The sequence below is a fragment of the Zalophus californianus genome, chromosome 5 (assembly GCF_009762305.2).
Source record: "Zalophus californianus isolate mZalCal1 chromosome 5, mZalCal1.pri.v2, whole genome shotgun sequence".
Taxonomy (NCBI): domain Eukaryota; kingdom Metazoa; phylum Chordata; class Mammalia; order Carnivora; family Otariidae; genus Zalophus; species Zalophus californianus.
The window spans coordinates 36612317-36627985 of NC_045599.1; the positions used below are offsets into that span (position 1 = coordinate 36612317).

The 15669-nt window shown below is 41.3% G+C and overlaps 1 protein-coding gene across 1 annotated transcript in view; it reads left to right on the plus strand.

The window, feature by feature from the left end:
• The first annotated feature begins 6006 nt into the window (after positions 1 to 6006).
• KCTD16 (potassium channel tetramerization domain containing 16) overlaps positions 6007 to 15669 on the plus strand; it is a 268173-nt gene continuing 258510 nt past the window's right edge. Inside the window, exons 1-2 of the mRNA XM_027606438.2 lie at positions 6007 to 6131; positions 6513 to 7670. Coding sequence (XP_027462239.1) covers positions 6839 to 7670 — 832 coding nt within the window. The 5' untranslated portion in view covers positions 6007 to 6131; positions 6513 to 6838. The remainder of the gene's footprint in view (positions 6132 to 6512; positions 7671 to 15669) is intronic.

Here is a 15669-nt window from a genome sequence, read left to right on the forward strand (position 1 = left end):
ATAGCAGTACTTTCTGTTCAGATGAGTGTAAAATTTTTTTAAAGCTCAGATCTTAAAATGACAGTTCTCTTGGAAGAACTTTATTCTACAGACTTCCATTCAGAGGCATCACAGTGATGTGAACAGCTTTAGGTATTATACGTATTTTATGAGAGTATAGTTCAAGAGTATTTTCAGGAGAGACCAAGAGAAACGACTAGATTGAACGTTTGCTATTATGTGAAAGTTGGAGGTGGATCGGAGGCTGCAGTGGGTAACCACAAAGGGTCCCTCTTTCCAACTTGAAGATTATGCAAACCTAATCCAAATTTCTTTCTTACAAGGCATTATGTTAACAAGATTGCTGTTTGCTGCCTTCTTGCTCTGTTTCTTACATAGCAAATTACTGCCTGGTAGGTCTCTGATGATTTGGCAGCTGTATTTTATCTTTATTTTGCCATCAGTCACAGTATCTCTATAAAGGGAGACAGGTTCATTTTATAGATATGGAAGCAGAGGTCACCCTGAGGTTAAGTGATTTGTCCAGAACATATGTGGACTATGTAGGACCCAAAGCTGAATACAGCAGCAGGCATCTGTCTGCAAATAAGAGGCAGCACTCAGGAATCTAGAACTTTTTCATCTTTGCCTTCCATTGATATGGGTTTGAGTGTGTATGATTGTAGGTGTTCGTGTTCAGAGATTGTATCAAATTCAGCTTTGTATCTTTTTTTAAATTTTATTTTATTATGTTATATTAATCACCATACATCACATCATTAGTTTTTGATGAAGTGACCCATGATTCATTGTTTGGTATAACACCCAGTGCTCCATTCAATACATGCCCTCCTTAATACCCATCACCAGGCTAACCCATCCCCCCACTGCCCTCCCCTCTAGAACCCTCAGTTTGTTTCTCAGAGTCCATAGTCTCTCATGGTTCATCTCCCCCTCTGATTTCTCCCCCCTTCATTTTTCCCTTCCTACTATCTTCTTCTTTTTTTTAACATATAATGTATTATTTGTTTCAGAGGTACAGATCTGTGATTCAACAGTCCTACACAATTCACAGCGCTCACCATAGGACATAACCTCCCCAATGTCCATCACCCAGCCACCCCATCCCTCCCACCCCCCACCACTCCAGCAACCCTCAGTTTGTTTCCTGAGATTAAGAATTCCTCATATCAGTGTATCATATGATCTCACTGATACCAGTTTTGTATCTTAAGAACCTGGCACTGTGCTGGACACACAGAGGAACTTAATAAGTCCATGTGGCTTGAATGAAAGGGTACTGAGAAGGGAAACTTGTAGGGTGGAAGACATTTTCATTTCTCAGCACTGTGGTACTATTTTCAGTTCCCATTCTGCCACCCCACTGCCCCCAGCAAATTCTGAAATCCTGGAGTATTAATACATATGCTTATAACAAGCAGTGATCTTCACCCACACCTGCAGAGTGAGAAGAGCAAAGATTTTGGAAGTAGAACTGAATTTCTGTCTTTGCTCATCTTTTATAACTTCTTTATGCCTCCACTTTAGTTTACCAATGACAAATGCAGTTGCTTCTGCTGCCATCATGGAGACGGCTGGTATTTGGTAAGCACACACCTAGGGCCAAACAATGTGCTCGGGGTCTTATACACATCATAGTATTGAATCGGCACAACACACCCAGGAGGCAGGTCTTCTTCTTAACCTTCATTTTACCCTGGCTCAGAGACACTGAGCCTCACGTCCGATGTCACACAGCCATCAGGCAGAGCTGGAAGAGGGATGGTGACTATTGTGAGTTCTTGTTGGCCCTCCACAAACAGTAGCTATTGCGATGACGGTGATGATGCAGGAGTCCTTGGGACATGTAACACGATGAGCATATGACATCTTAGTCTACGTTCATGAGATCATTCCCTCCCTGATAACAAAGACAGTCAGCATAAAAGCTCTCTCTGCTCCAGGGGAGAGGAAACTTAAGGATGTATTAGAAGGTAAGGATGTGCGAAGTGAACACATTATTCCAAAATTATAATTGTCCTGTTGAGAATATACTCTTCAGCATTCAGCTATGGGGGTGTGTGAAAGTAGGGAACAGGAAACAGAGGCTCAGACATATTTTATCAACTCCACAATCTATCCATGGTGTATCCAAATGTGCTATAGTCTTGAATATTATGAAGAACAGGATGAAACATTCTTCCTTTCTCTTCCCCTAAGAGAAATCTGTTGCTGTGTGTTCAGCCTTTGGGCCGAGTGTAGCATCCTACAGTGTTTCAGCAGAGAGCTGCCAGAAAAGAACAATAACACTAGCTGTGTTATCTGCTGACACGGAGGACAGGAATACGCTCACAGCCTAGAGTTGGCTTCTTGCCTCTTGTTAAGGCACCAAGCAGCTGGGCTTACTGACAACCTCCCCGAGACACATGCGCTTACTCTAGCACTATTTAAATCTCTCTCTATGGTGTATTGCTTTGTTTCCTTCGAGCCTGTTACTTCTTTAATCTCACTTCTCATTTGTTTGCATCCCCTAGACTAAAGGAACAAGAAAATGTATGCATCAGAGGATGGTAACCCAGGCCCGTAGACCCCAGCTTGGATAGGCTTTAGGCCAATCTGGAGCCAAACCTCTGACCTCTCAAAAGGTGACAGAGGCCCATGCACTCTTGATTTCTGGAGGCTCCAGGTAGATTAAAGAGTAAATATGCCTATGGGACACATGGGTGGCTCAGTAGGTTAAGTGACCGACTCTTGATTTTAGCTCAGGTCATGATCTCAGAGTCTTGAGTTGGGGCCCCACCTTGGACTCTGGGCTCTAGGCCCAGTGGCTCAGTGGGGAGACTGCTTGAAGATTCTCTCCCTCTGCCCCTCCCCCAACTCTCCTTCATGCATGCAAGCTCTCTCTCTCTAAAATAAATAAGTAATCTTAAAAAAAAAAGTAGCCTAACCTTTGAAACCCAGACCAATGAACAGATAGAACTTCTCATTTTCGAAATTCAGAATCCTCTTATTTAAATTATAAAATATTTTAGACTTGAATTTAACTTAATATTGAAAACTCTTTAAAATGACTTGCTGGGGCGCCCGGGTGGCTCAGTTGGTTAACCGACTGTATTCGGCTCAGATCATGATCCTGGAGTCTCAGGATCGAGTCCCACATCAGGCTCCTTGCTCAGCAGGGAGTCTGCTTCTCCCTCTGACCCTCCCCCCCATGTGCTCTCTCTCTCTCTCTCTCTCTCAAATAAATAAATAAAATCTTTAAAAAAAAATAAAAAAATGGAATGACTTGCTGGGTTTTTTTTCCAAACGTGTAGTCTTGAAATTCTTGTTCTCTTTATTTGCCTCCTCTCCATCCCTATTCTACAATACATGCAGTTCAAAAAACTGATCATACTGAGTAGGCAGTGGTCTAAACCCCATCCTGCTACTCCATAGCTGTGTGACCTTGTGGAAGTTCTTTCCCTCTCTGGTCCTCAGTTTCTATATCTCTAAGGTGAGATGGTAATTTTCATTTCTCAAGTTCCTTTGAGCTTTAAAAGCCTATGGTTTTTCTTATTCCCAATCCTCACTTCCTGCCAAACTGTCCCCAGAATGAATATATATATATATATATATATATATATATATATTTTTTTTTTTTTTTTAAAGTAGGCTCCATGCCCTGTGTGGAGATGTCATGACCCTGAGATCAACCTGAGCTGAGATCAAGAGTTGGTTGCTAAATTGAATGAACCACCCAGGCTCCCCTGTCCCCAGAATATTTTAATACCCAATCTCCAAAGCTATTGTCGTGGTGTACTGGCCCATTCTGCTAAAAATAAGATTAACATTTGCTTATTTTTAAACTACAACTAAGCCCGGTACTTACTACGCATGAACTCAGACTTATTTTTTCCTTTATCCTGTGGCAATGAAATTTTTATTTGTCCTCATGGTGAACAGTGTGTATGTGGTCATACTTAAACCAATATAAAAACTTTAAAACCAGGAAGTATCTAACTTTTGGCTGGGGTAAATCGTCAGTTACAGATCTGCACTGATAGCTTATGGACACTAGATGGCAATATAAGTGCACCAAATAATAAACATTCCCTTGATTGGTCCAACATTTAAAATCCCAATGATTGAGGCCAGAACAGGTTAATACATTAAAGAAAAAAAGTCAAATATAATCAGGTGTGTTGGAGTGTTAGCTAATATTCCGTATGTGTTCAGTAACCTGATACTCATTGAAAGAAAAGATTGTTAAACTAAAAATTAATTTATCCTGCTGCTGAGTCTATCTTTAAGCTAATTCTTGGGGCAAGAGTTGGCAATAAACACATGATCCCTTAAAATGTATCTAATTCATACTTTCAACTCCATTTTTGGCTTTCACTTTTTTTTAAAATATCAATTATTTGGGATGGAGTGTGCCTCACATGTATTATTCATAGATGAAATACTATATTCTGATTAGGAGGGTGAGTCCTAAGACACTGGCATTTTAAAGGAGAAATGGTCGACTTACTGTAAGCTGTTGGCTGGGCCATTATTGACTGGCAGGATCAACTGGAAGCACTTTGTTAGTGGATTAGGTTGCCCTGGAAATGCCTTCCTGAAACTCTAATGATGCACTTAAGGAAGGCCTCTGGGACAGGAGTAAAATGTCTCTTAGCCGGGCGTGTCTTCCACCAGAGTCCTCTTGGGATGAGTCGGGAGGGGGCTGGGGCATGTGCAAAGAGAGGCTCAGGAAAGACACAGCCCCAGAAAAAGGTTGCAGGTAACAATTTCTTACAGGTAAGCTGAGATAATGACTTACTGATGTCAGCTGTGGGCTTTCTGAGGTTACCATTGCCTCACGTATTCTTTGGAAAGAGCATCATTAATTCCAGAGAGACTGTATTTATTTATTCATTTGCTGGGGTAGGGGTGGCACAGGGATGGAGAAGAAGTGAGGGGGGGAGAGGGCATCTGAAGGAAAACACATGGTTTAATCCCCTTTGCTTTTAAGGAAAAGCCCCTTTGTAGCTTGAACATTGGGGTCATTCAGTGTGCTTTCTTCTTTTTATAAAAAAAGCCTATATGGTGGGGAAATTTGCCCTTCAGCAGAAATTCAGTGCCTGTGCAAAGGGTTTGTTTGTAGATTTTTTTCAAATGCAAAATCACTTGTGTTTCTGTCAGCGCTGGGGTGGGGGGTTATTTCTGGGGAAGGGTGGCGTTGGTGGAGGTGTAAAAGGCAGGAAGCAGGAAGAAAAGGCAACGCGAAGGCCGCGGCAAACTCCAGACTCGCGGGCAGGACGCGGAGGGAAGTGGCTGCGCTGCGCCGCGTCCCCGCCCCAAACCCGGAGCCGGGGAGTCGCGTGCCACGGCCGGTGTGCCGCGTCCCCGTGCAGTCCTGGCGACCTGTCACCGAGGACAACGTGACTCGGAGCTGCCTCCGCTTTCTCCAAGCCATATTCCTTTAAGATGATGTAATAGTCATTTCCCTGGATGGTATCTTGCCTGCACTGCTGAAACAACAGCATCCGAACTGCACTGGAAACTGTGGAACCACCCAGCTCCGCCGCCCGCCGGAGAAGCCCGAGCCCGAGCCCCCCGCGGCCCCTCTGCGCTGCGGCGGCGGGGCTCCCAGCGGCTCCCACCTGCCTGGGAACATGGGAGTCCCTTTGCCCTTGCCGGCAGGTGGGGTGGCTACCTGGGACCCCAGCAGGGCACATCTGGCTTTCTTTCTGCTTCTGGGCTTTCTGAAAAGCTTCTAAGTCTCAGTACCTCTTCCAACTCTCTTCTGTTTTAAGGATTCTTTCTAAAGGTTTGATTTTTTTTTTCTTCCCCTTTTTACTGGAGAGGCTTTGGTTGGATATTTTTCTCTGCCTTTCTTCTTCAACCCAACCACCTCTCATCACGCTTTAACTTTTCTGTGACTTGTTTCAACTTGACATTGGGAGTGAATACATACCTATATACATACATACAAATATACATTTATATAAATATTTACATATATCTATATAAAATTATTTTCTAAGAGCACATCTCTCTGGCACTTTTCATTGATACCTCTGTCCTTTACCTCTTTGGGATTTGACAAGCTCCAGACTCTGGCTGTGGATTCTGATTCCTTTGCAAATGGGTATTTCTTCACAGGAACTGGGTTTCCAGCACTCACTAAGGTAAGTTCTGAGACTTATTGCTTTTCCTGCCCAGCTTGGAGAAAAAAAAAAATCCCCTTTTAAAAGTTGAAAATCATATATTCCTTTTTAAAGCAGGAATACCAATAGAAATATTTTTAATACTAATTGCTGGAGACAGAGGCATATGGATAAACATGTAGACACAAAATAGCTTAAGAGAAGCTACAATTTAGTTGAAGAATGGCTGAAATCAGTAGTTCCAGGGCTGCTTATGTAAAATAATCTCTCCCTCCCTCCCTCCCTCCCTCCTTCCCTCCCTCCCTCCCTCCCTCCTCCTCCCTCCCTCTCCTCTTTCCAGTGGTGTCTCTTTTTCTGACTCATGCTGGGTTTGAGGAAATAATTTTCTCTCTTTTCCTTCAGACAGACCTCTGAGTAACTGGGGACTTGGCCTGCCTTGCCTACTGAGCTTGGGGCAGATCGGATGGAGATGAGTTGGTTATATTCTATGAAGTAATAGCTCACCACCAGCCAGGGTTTAAACTACTTTTGCAGCATCACTTCACCTGTGGACTCTTCTAAATTTTGCTTCCTTGGGGAAAAAAAAAAAAAAAACTGGGGTAAGAGAAGGTCATTTTTAACAAGTTAGCATCCTTCTCCCTCTTTGATAAGTTGATGCAAAGGATAAGTCTGTGACTTCATTGGATTGCACCTTCAAATCAAAATAGAAGAGCAAGAAAAAAGGGACAATGGCTTTAAGTGGAAACTGTAGTCGTTATTATCCTCGAGAACAGGGGGCTGCAGTTCCCAATTCCTTCCCTGAGGTCGTGGAGCTGAATGTCGGAGGTCAAGTTTATTTCACCCGCCATTCCACGTTAATAAGCATCCCTCATTCCCTCTTGTGGAAAATGTTTTCCCCAAAGAGAGACACGGCTAACGATCTAGCCAAGGACTCTAAAGGAAGGTTTTTCATTGACAGAGATGGATTCTTGTTCCGTTATATTCTGGACTATCTCAGGGACAGGCAGGTGGTCCTGCCTGATCACTTTCCAGAAAGGGGAAGACTGAAAAGGGAAGCTGAGTACTTCCAGCTCCCAGACTTGGTCAAACTCCTGACCCCTGATGAAATCAAGCAAAGCCCGGACGAATTCTGCCACAGTGACTTTGAAGATGCCTCTCAAGGAAGCGACACGAGAATCTGCCCTCCTTCCTCAGTGCTCCCTGCGGACCGCAAATGGGGCTTCATTACCGTGGGCTACAGGGGGTCCTGCACCATGGGCAGAGAGGGGCAGGCAGATGCCAAGTTTCGGAGAGTTCCCCGGATTTTGGTTTGCGGAAGGATTTCCTTGGCAAAAGAGGTCTTTGGAGAAACTTTGAATGAGAGCAGAGACCCTGACCGAGCCCCAGAAAGATACACCTCCAGATTTTATCTCAAATTCAAGCACCTGGAAAGGGCTTTTGATATGTTGTCAGAGTGTGGATTCCACATGGTGGCCTGTAACTCCTCAGTGACAGCATCTTTTGTCAACCAGTATACAGATGACAAGATCTGGTCAAGCTACACTGAATATGTCTTCTACCGTAAGTACAAAGGGTTCTTTTGATTTTTCATCTGTATCAATTCTCTTTATAGTTGTTTATGGTCTGCATGTTCAGTCAGTGTCTAAGGAATACCATTTGGGATTTTTTTAAACTCCTGAGGTATAGCTAGAGTATTAGAGGTTCTAAATCAGGTCTCACATCTTATCTAAGGCAACTTTTATCTGTTTTATCAGTAACATCAGAGAATATTCAAAGGTCTATGCAAATGATATTGGTTTAGGTAACTTGGGGATTGGAGGCAGACACGTATGTCTGTTTGCCAGATGTGGGACTGTGAGGAGAAGACGATGGCTGGAACTTGGCTGTTGGTCCATGGGAGGTTGGCAGACTCCGAGTGGATGAGGTGGTGCTGTCCATTCTTTATTTTTTTATTTTTTTAATTAATTAATTTTTTAATGTAGTGTTCCATGATTCATTGTTTGCATATAACACCCAGTGCTCCATGCAGTAAGTGCCCTCCTTAATACCCATCACCAGACTCACCCATCCCCCCACCCCCCTCTCCTCTAGAACCCTCAGTTTGTTTTTCAGAGTCCATAGTCTCTCATGGTTCTTCTCCCCCTCCGATTTCCCCCCCTTCATTAGAGCTCACCATAGCACATACCCTCCCCAATGTCTATCACGCAGCCACCCCATTCTTTGATGTGAACTTTGGGACCTGTTAAGCCAGTTGCTGGAGACTTGCTTTCATCAGGGGCTCTGAGAACACAAATCACTGTTGGGCAGAAGGATGTGGTCTCGGATAGGTAGACGGCACTAGATAGACAGCAGCATAGGCTGACAAAAGACCCCCAGGCTCCCCTACCACGTCTGAGATTCGCTTTTATGGCCTTTACAGGTCTGCTGTTTGATTCTTTAGCATTTTGTACTGAGACTTGAGTTGCACTGCAGACTTAATTAAACTGAACTTTATGTAAGAGCCATCCAAAAGGAATTAGATCTTTGAGAACTGTCAGTCACAAGCAGGTATCTTCAGACACCTGAGGTGATAGAATTACTAACATAAAAGGAAACCAGAGGGGAAAAAAAGGCATGGAAACAGTTGTTCTGGAGCTTTTTAAGTAAGCGTTTCTTAGAGGTCGGTCCATTGGCTTAAATGATGACTTATGCTACAGATTGCTTTGTTTTATGAAATGGCATCGTTCTAAATAAACCATAAGCCATTGATCTCTGAAGGGAGAACAGTAAATCAGTCTGTAAAGTTTAGTGCTTGGTTTAACAGTGGATTTTCAACAGGACCCAGGAGTTGGGTAAAGTGAATTCCATAAGAAATGTTTCCATGTTAGCATTTGGTTTCCTCTCTTCTTATTTTAAGGCAAATCCATAAATCTGGGGATTAAAATGTCTCTCTTTCTTTTTTTAAACATAAAGGGACAACTGAATTTCTGGGACTGATTTTTGCCTACAGTTGTGTTTCTTCATGTGGAGATGGTGCTGCAAACAGTGGTAAAGGGGCCAGTGGCAAGCTGAGTTGTTCTGCGCTGGGCTATCACCCATTAGATTTTTAGAAGTGAGGACCCATGGATTGTGTGGAAAGGACAGCCTGCAGAGAAAAATGAAGCCAGCTATCAGTTCAGGAATATACTGATGTGTAATAACAAGCATTATTTGGTCCAACAACCCTATCGATGGCCTTGATCTATAATCTATATCTTCCTGGATGCTGGAGCTTAGTCACCAGATACTGTTTTCTTTCTTCAGGTGTAGAGATAAGACTTTAGCTTTTTAGCCTTCTGTGAAGGAATCTGACATTATTTGTAATTTTATAGAACAAATATCTGTTCCTAACTCTTTTGGAAAAATGTATCTTAGAAAGAGTTCAAATCTAGTTTTGTGATATTTACCTTGTTCTCCAATTTCTAATAAAATAGCACCTTGAGAAACTTTAGGCAAATAAATGAAAACATACCAACCATGACCCCTGACCCCCAAAAGGACCACATTAGATTTCTATCACTTGCTCATCTAAATGAGACCCAGAACCTGACATGTATTTCCCTGCTAGCTCAGTGATATTTGTGTGTTCATTAAAGACTCATCCGTCTAACACTATGTCCTCTTTATATTGCTCTGAACAGGTTCTGCTCTGCTGATCATATAATTGCTTCCTTCTTTGTTGGGTTGCTGAGAGGTTGCTGAGGAGCAGTTTGCTCTCCATCACTCATGGACAGGATAGCACAAACACAATGCAACTTCATATTGCACAGCATATATATTTTATTTGATATACTTCCCTTTGTACCTAACATTCAGAGCTAAGTATTAACTCTTCCTCTGTCTTAGGACCAATAAAACTGACAGCTGGCTTTCTAGGGTGCATAACAGCTCCTGTGCAGACGTTTAACCATAATTATTTAATTAGAAGCTGCCAACTGTGCCTATATAAGCATTAATTCATCAAGCTGTTGTGCTCGGGTTAATGGGCTGAAACTATGGGAGGTGCTCTAAAGCAGGGAGTTGACTCTGCAAAGATGCTCTTCATCTAGCACTAGCCCTGCCCAGCCCTGCCTTGTGCTGCCCAGCATGGAGCCCCGGTGTGCACTGTGTGAGCAGAACACTTGGAACCACCACCTGCGAGATTGGAATGGGCAGCATGAGTCCCCAGAAGCATCTCTACATCCTTAAATTAAAAAAATCAAAAAACAAAAATTAAAAAACAAACAAAAAAAACAACCAACCAACCAGCCAACCAGCAAACAAAAAAAGATGCTCTTCACAGAGAAACTCAACTTCCTCCTTGGTTGAAAAAAATTATATTGTAGATACAAACTCCTTAGATCCAAGGAATTTACTGCAAGCAATCAGACTCTTCTAATAACCTGGGGATAATAAAAAGTCATTTTGCCTGGATCCATATCACAGGAAAAAATGAATAATGAGAAATGAATACATTGCATAGAGTGGTTGACAGTCATGGGGAGAGACCCCTTTCTTTCCATTTGCCTCATTTTCTTCCAAGTTTTCCAAAGGGAAATTGAAAGACCCAAATCTCCCTGTCAGTCATTAACAGGTTAGATTCTTGCCTCATCTAATCTTAATGTGGACCTAGAATTGATGGTCAACATCATGTAGACTGTTTAGTTAATGTAGAACTGTGAAGAGTTAAACTCAACAGGTGTTTGTATGTGTTTAAGAGGGTGATAAGAAATGTTTGTCTACATTGCTTACCATAATATATGTGAGATGCTATGGATTATGATTCACTTATCAGCAACCAGGAATATGATTGATGTAGGAACATGGAAAAGAAATATCTAAAAAAAAAAAGAGAGAGAGAGAAATAGCTAGTGGTGCCTGGGTGGTTCAGTTGGTCAAGCATCCGACTCTTGGTTTCAGCCCAGGTCCTGATCTCGTGGGTCATGGGATTGAGCCAGCCCCATGTTGGGCTCTACACTCAGCAGCAGTCTGCTTGGATATTCTCTCCCTCTGCCCCTTCCCCCACTCTCTCTCTCAAGTAAATAAATAAATCTTAAAAAAAAAATCTGGCTAGGAGTGCCTCACAAAGCATTTTAGATATGTCCTTTGTTTAAATTTAAAACAAAGAGAAGGTACCTTTTCTTCTCTACCACCTCACTAGGTAATTAATTACCTCTCTTTTCTCTTCAAACATTACATAGAAGGCAGTATCACAAACATCAGAGAATGCCTTCTTGACTCACCTGTAAATGTAATGGGAGCTGAGTAATTTGGATAAGAGAAGTCCTGATTTTGAACCAGATACCAGGCTATTCACACCACTTAGGAGCAAAATCACAGGTGCATAGAAAGAAATGAACCTGCTATTTAGAGCCATCTTCCAATGCCCGAGAGTGAGAAGATTGTTCTTGGTTGGAGAGAACTATACACATTTTTAAAATCCTATCCATTAGTGAGTTACTTCAGACAAATGCCTGAAACACTCAAATTCAAAGGAATTTGCCTCTAATTTTACTGCGACAACATGACAAGTAGGGAGTTTAATTCATAGGATGCATACTCCAAAAACGTACACTGAGTTCTGTGAATTATAGTAGAGACACCAACTCATTGCCTTTTCAACAAATTGCTGCTTGTCAGTGCATTTTAATCTTCTCTTTACTTCATTTCCTTAAATTTAAAGGTTGTTTCCACAAAACTCTAAATTGTTTTATGTACCGTTAACCTCAAAAATTAAGCTGCTAGTTATTTTACCAGCAAAAATGGGTTTATTTGGGAATAGTAGAAAATTGCAATGCAGCAGAAGCAAGTTAAAGCAAAGCCATAGGCAAGACAAAGAACAAAGGAGAGAAATTCTCTTTTATGGGGGGGGGCCACTGAGCAGGGCTGTTATAAACAAAAAGCCCATTGGACTAAACTGGGAGTTTGCAGTATAGTGACTTTTCATTGGCTCAGTTGTGACGGTCTCTTATTGGCTGGGCTATTGTGGGGGAAGTCGACAACCTTTCTTCCTCCTGTGGGGCAGTAGAGTGGAATGGACTTGCAAGGTCTATCTCTTCCTGTTGGGTTTGCAATTGATGACAGGTGGTAGGGTGTGAGAGTTTCCCCTTCTGGGATCTGGATTCCACTTTGAATGAGGTTTCCTTTGTAAAATTTTCAAGGTACACAGTACTTCCAGGGACATTTGGTCCAGTACAATGAGATGGGGGGGTTGGAGATAAGTCAATCAGAAAACGAATTCTCAGAATTCAACTGCATGATTTTGTTTTGGGAAGAGATACACAGTTGTGAGTGCTGTGATTAACCCACCCAACAATGACTTTGGAAACTTCAGTAAGAGGGTATGTTCTTAACAGGTAGAAATGCAGTCATCCTGAAATGATTCTAGCTCTTTTTCTACTGGTTATTTGAAAGATACCAATGATAACTTCTACTTTTATTGCTCATAGAGTATGATTTGGTACATTCAAAATGAAGTAGCAGAACAATGTAGTGAACTGGTGAAGGTTGGTTTTTACCACCACCTATGTCTCCTCTTTGTGTTGTTTTTCTGTCTTCTTCACCTTAGAGACTTTTTAGTCCTGTTTTAGTCATTTCTGCCTCCTGTTCTCTCTCTCCATTGTCAGTAAAAATTCTCTTCTGCTGTATATTTAGAATACTTTCAAGGCATGGTGTACTTTTCTCAGGGGTTTTGGTACATAAGAAACCTTTTAATAGTTGTAGATCAGGTGACTTAGTATCCCAAAAAGAGTGTTCTTAAGACATAAGGCTTCTTAATATATAATTTAAAAATATAGCACAATTTAAATATAAGGCTTCATCATGAGGTTGAACTGGACCCATGCTTGGGCAGATATGAAATGACAAAGGGCAGGTGTAGGGATATAATTTTTTTTTAAATCTCTTTAAGGTGCTGTGCTTTGAGTATTGGGCTCAATATAAGAGTGATATAAGCATACTAGTGAAATATTTTATTACAGTATTTTCACTTTCATGCCAAACAAGATATGTTGTTACCTGAGCCTAGTCCCTTGTATGATTCAGGTACTTTCTTCCTAGGTCTTGTGGCATCCCTGAATGAATTTAGCAGCAAGAGAAGTGTCGGTATGTGGGCAGAATGGGGAGGAGGTCTGAGATTGCTCTTAAGTGCCTCACTATGTTAAAAACTATACATACAACTAGAAAGAGAAGACCAAATGTCCCTGGAAGCCTAATGAGGTTTAGGTCTTATCAAAGAAATTAGAAAAGGAAATAGCTGAGAATATGCCACAAAGCTCCATTTGGAAGCCCTCCACGCATGAACAATGGAGAGGAGTGACTGTGCACAGGGGAGAGTGTGCATCCAACATATAGAAGTTCTTCAGAAATGCATACATGGATGCTCAGTTTCTGCATCATAACTGACTATTGCTCTTTTTCTTTGTTTTTTTTTGCTATAGCTTTCCTCAAATAGTGCATTTCTTGGCAAGTCAGTGAAAAAAACTTCATACAGAAATTTTCAAATGCATCTAAATGTAGACACCCAGTTCCAATAATTACAATTAACATTACAAGAGCAATCTTGTTTTATATATATTCCTACCTACTCTCCCTTCTGTCTGCACTACATTATTTTGAAGCAAATTTCAGATATCAGTCATTTCATTCAACCACAAATACAGTACTGTATGTTTCTAAAATAAAAAAAATTAAAATAAAATATAACACAATACCATTATCACATATAAAATTAGTAATTCTTTAGTATCATCTAATATCTAATTGATGTTAAAACTTCTTTGATTTTATTACAGTATTTTCTTAAAGTTGGCTTATTAAATCAAGATTCAAATAAGGTCTATCCATTATCTTTGATTCCTGCTTTTTTCATTCAAAATTAAAAAAAATATTGCATTTACCCCATATGCAACAAAGTAGCAAAATGTATATCTTAAATCTCTTTTAATCTCTCCTTCCCTCCCTCCTTTCCTCATTATCTTTCTTTCTCTTTTTCTTTTTTTTCTCCCTCCCTCCCTCCCTTCCTTTTTTTAAAATCAATTCATTTATTTGAAAAAAGCAAATTGTTTGCCATGTTCAATAGTCAGCTTTCTGGGTTTTACTGATCCATCTCTATGATCTTTGTGATGTCATTAAAACATTTTTTTCCTGAACCCTATATTTGTGAATTTGTTAGATCTTGATTCTAGATTCTAGAGATTCTAGAATCTAGAGATTCAATCGGACTCATGTTCAGTATTTCTGGCAAGATATCTTTATAAGTGATGGCAAGTCCATTTTTTACATTATTGAAGCATAGTAAACCTAGAGTATTATATTAGTTTCAAGTTTACAAAATAATGATTCAACAATTACATTACTCAGGGATCATCATGATAAGGGCACTCTTAATCCCCTTTATCTAGTTCACCCAAGGCAAGTCCATTTTTAACTTTTAGTTTGCTTTGGAAGGCAATAAGAAACCACTATTTTTCTTTCCAGTCATTCAAAAACTATCTATTATTCCCTTGCTGTTCTTTTTTTTTTTTTTAAGATTTATTTATGTATTTGAGAGAATGGCAGGGTGGTGAAGAAGAGGGGGAGAGAGAGTCTTAAGCAGGCTCTGCGTGGAGCTTGGGGCCCAGCACGGGGCTTGATGTCATGGCCCTAGGATCAGGACCTGAGCCATAGTCAAGAGTCGGATGCTTAACCGAGTATGCCACCCAGATGCCTCTCCCTTGCTACTCTTATCATTAAAATGGACCAACATCATGGGTGCAGTGAGCCTGCCAAGATGTGCAGCAGGTCCTGTAGACTGGGAAGAAGAATCATTTGGGGTGGGGAAGTTTCCCTCCTGGCTATTCAAATTTTATATTCTTGGATTTTTTCAACTGTGCTTAACTCCACTGACTGAACTCATCATCTGTATTCCCTAAACCTCTTGTGCTCCTTCTCACAATAATTGGCATCATCAGTCACTCATTTCCCCAGGGAAGAATGGAACCTAGGTGGCATTCCTGACTCTTCCTTCCCAACCTATGACAAATCCTACCAGTTCTTCTTCATCTCTCTCAAGTCCATCCATTTCTTTCCATCACCACTGATGCCAACCTGGCCCAGACCACCAGCACTGCTTTTTGTTGCTTCGGAACCCTGGGAGCATCCCGAGTGAAATCTGAAACCAGCTCTGTATGCAGAGGGCAGGAAGAGATTGAAGGAAGAGGCAGGGCTCTCTAGATTGGTAGGTAGCAGGCTTAATAAGCAAGAGAATTCACTTATAAGGCTTGTCTTAGGCAGCCACAAAACAAATAGATTTCTGCATCCATCTGCCAAATCTTAAAAGTTTATATAGAGGCCTTAATGGGGTTCAGTGATATAAACCATCCAGATGCTCTTAACACCTTGTTGCTATCTCAAGACTGTGTCCTTGGAGTAGCTTCTGGGACCAGGGAAGGCAAGTGGAAATCACATTCCAAATATAGGGGAAGGGATGAGGAGCCTCTGGTTTGCCTCGGTCCAACTCATGGGTCGACCAGTGGCCATATCCTCTTGATGACCTCTCCCAAAACTTTTCTAGACTACTGCA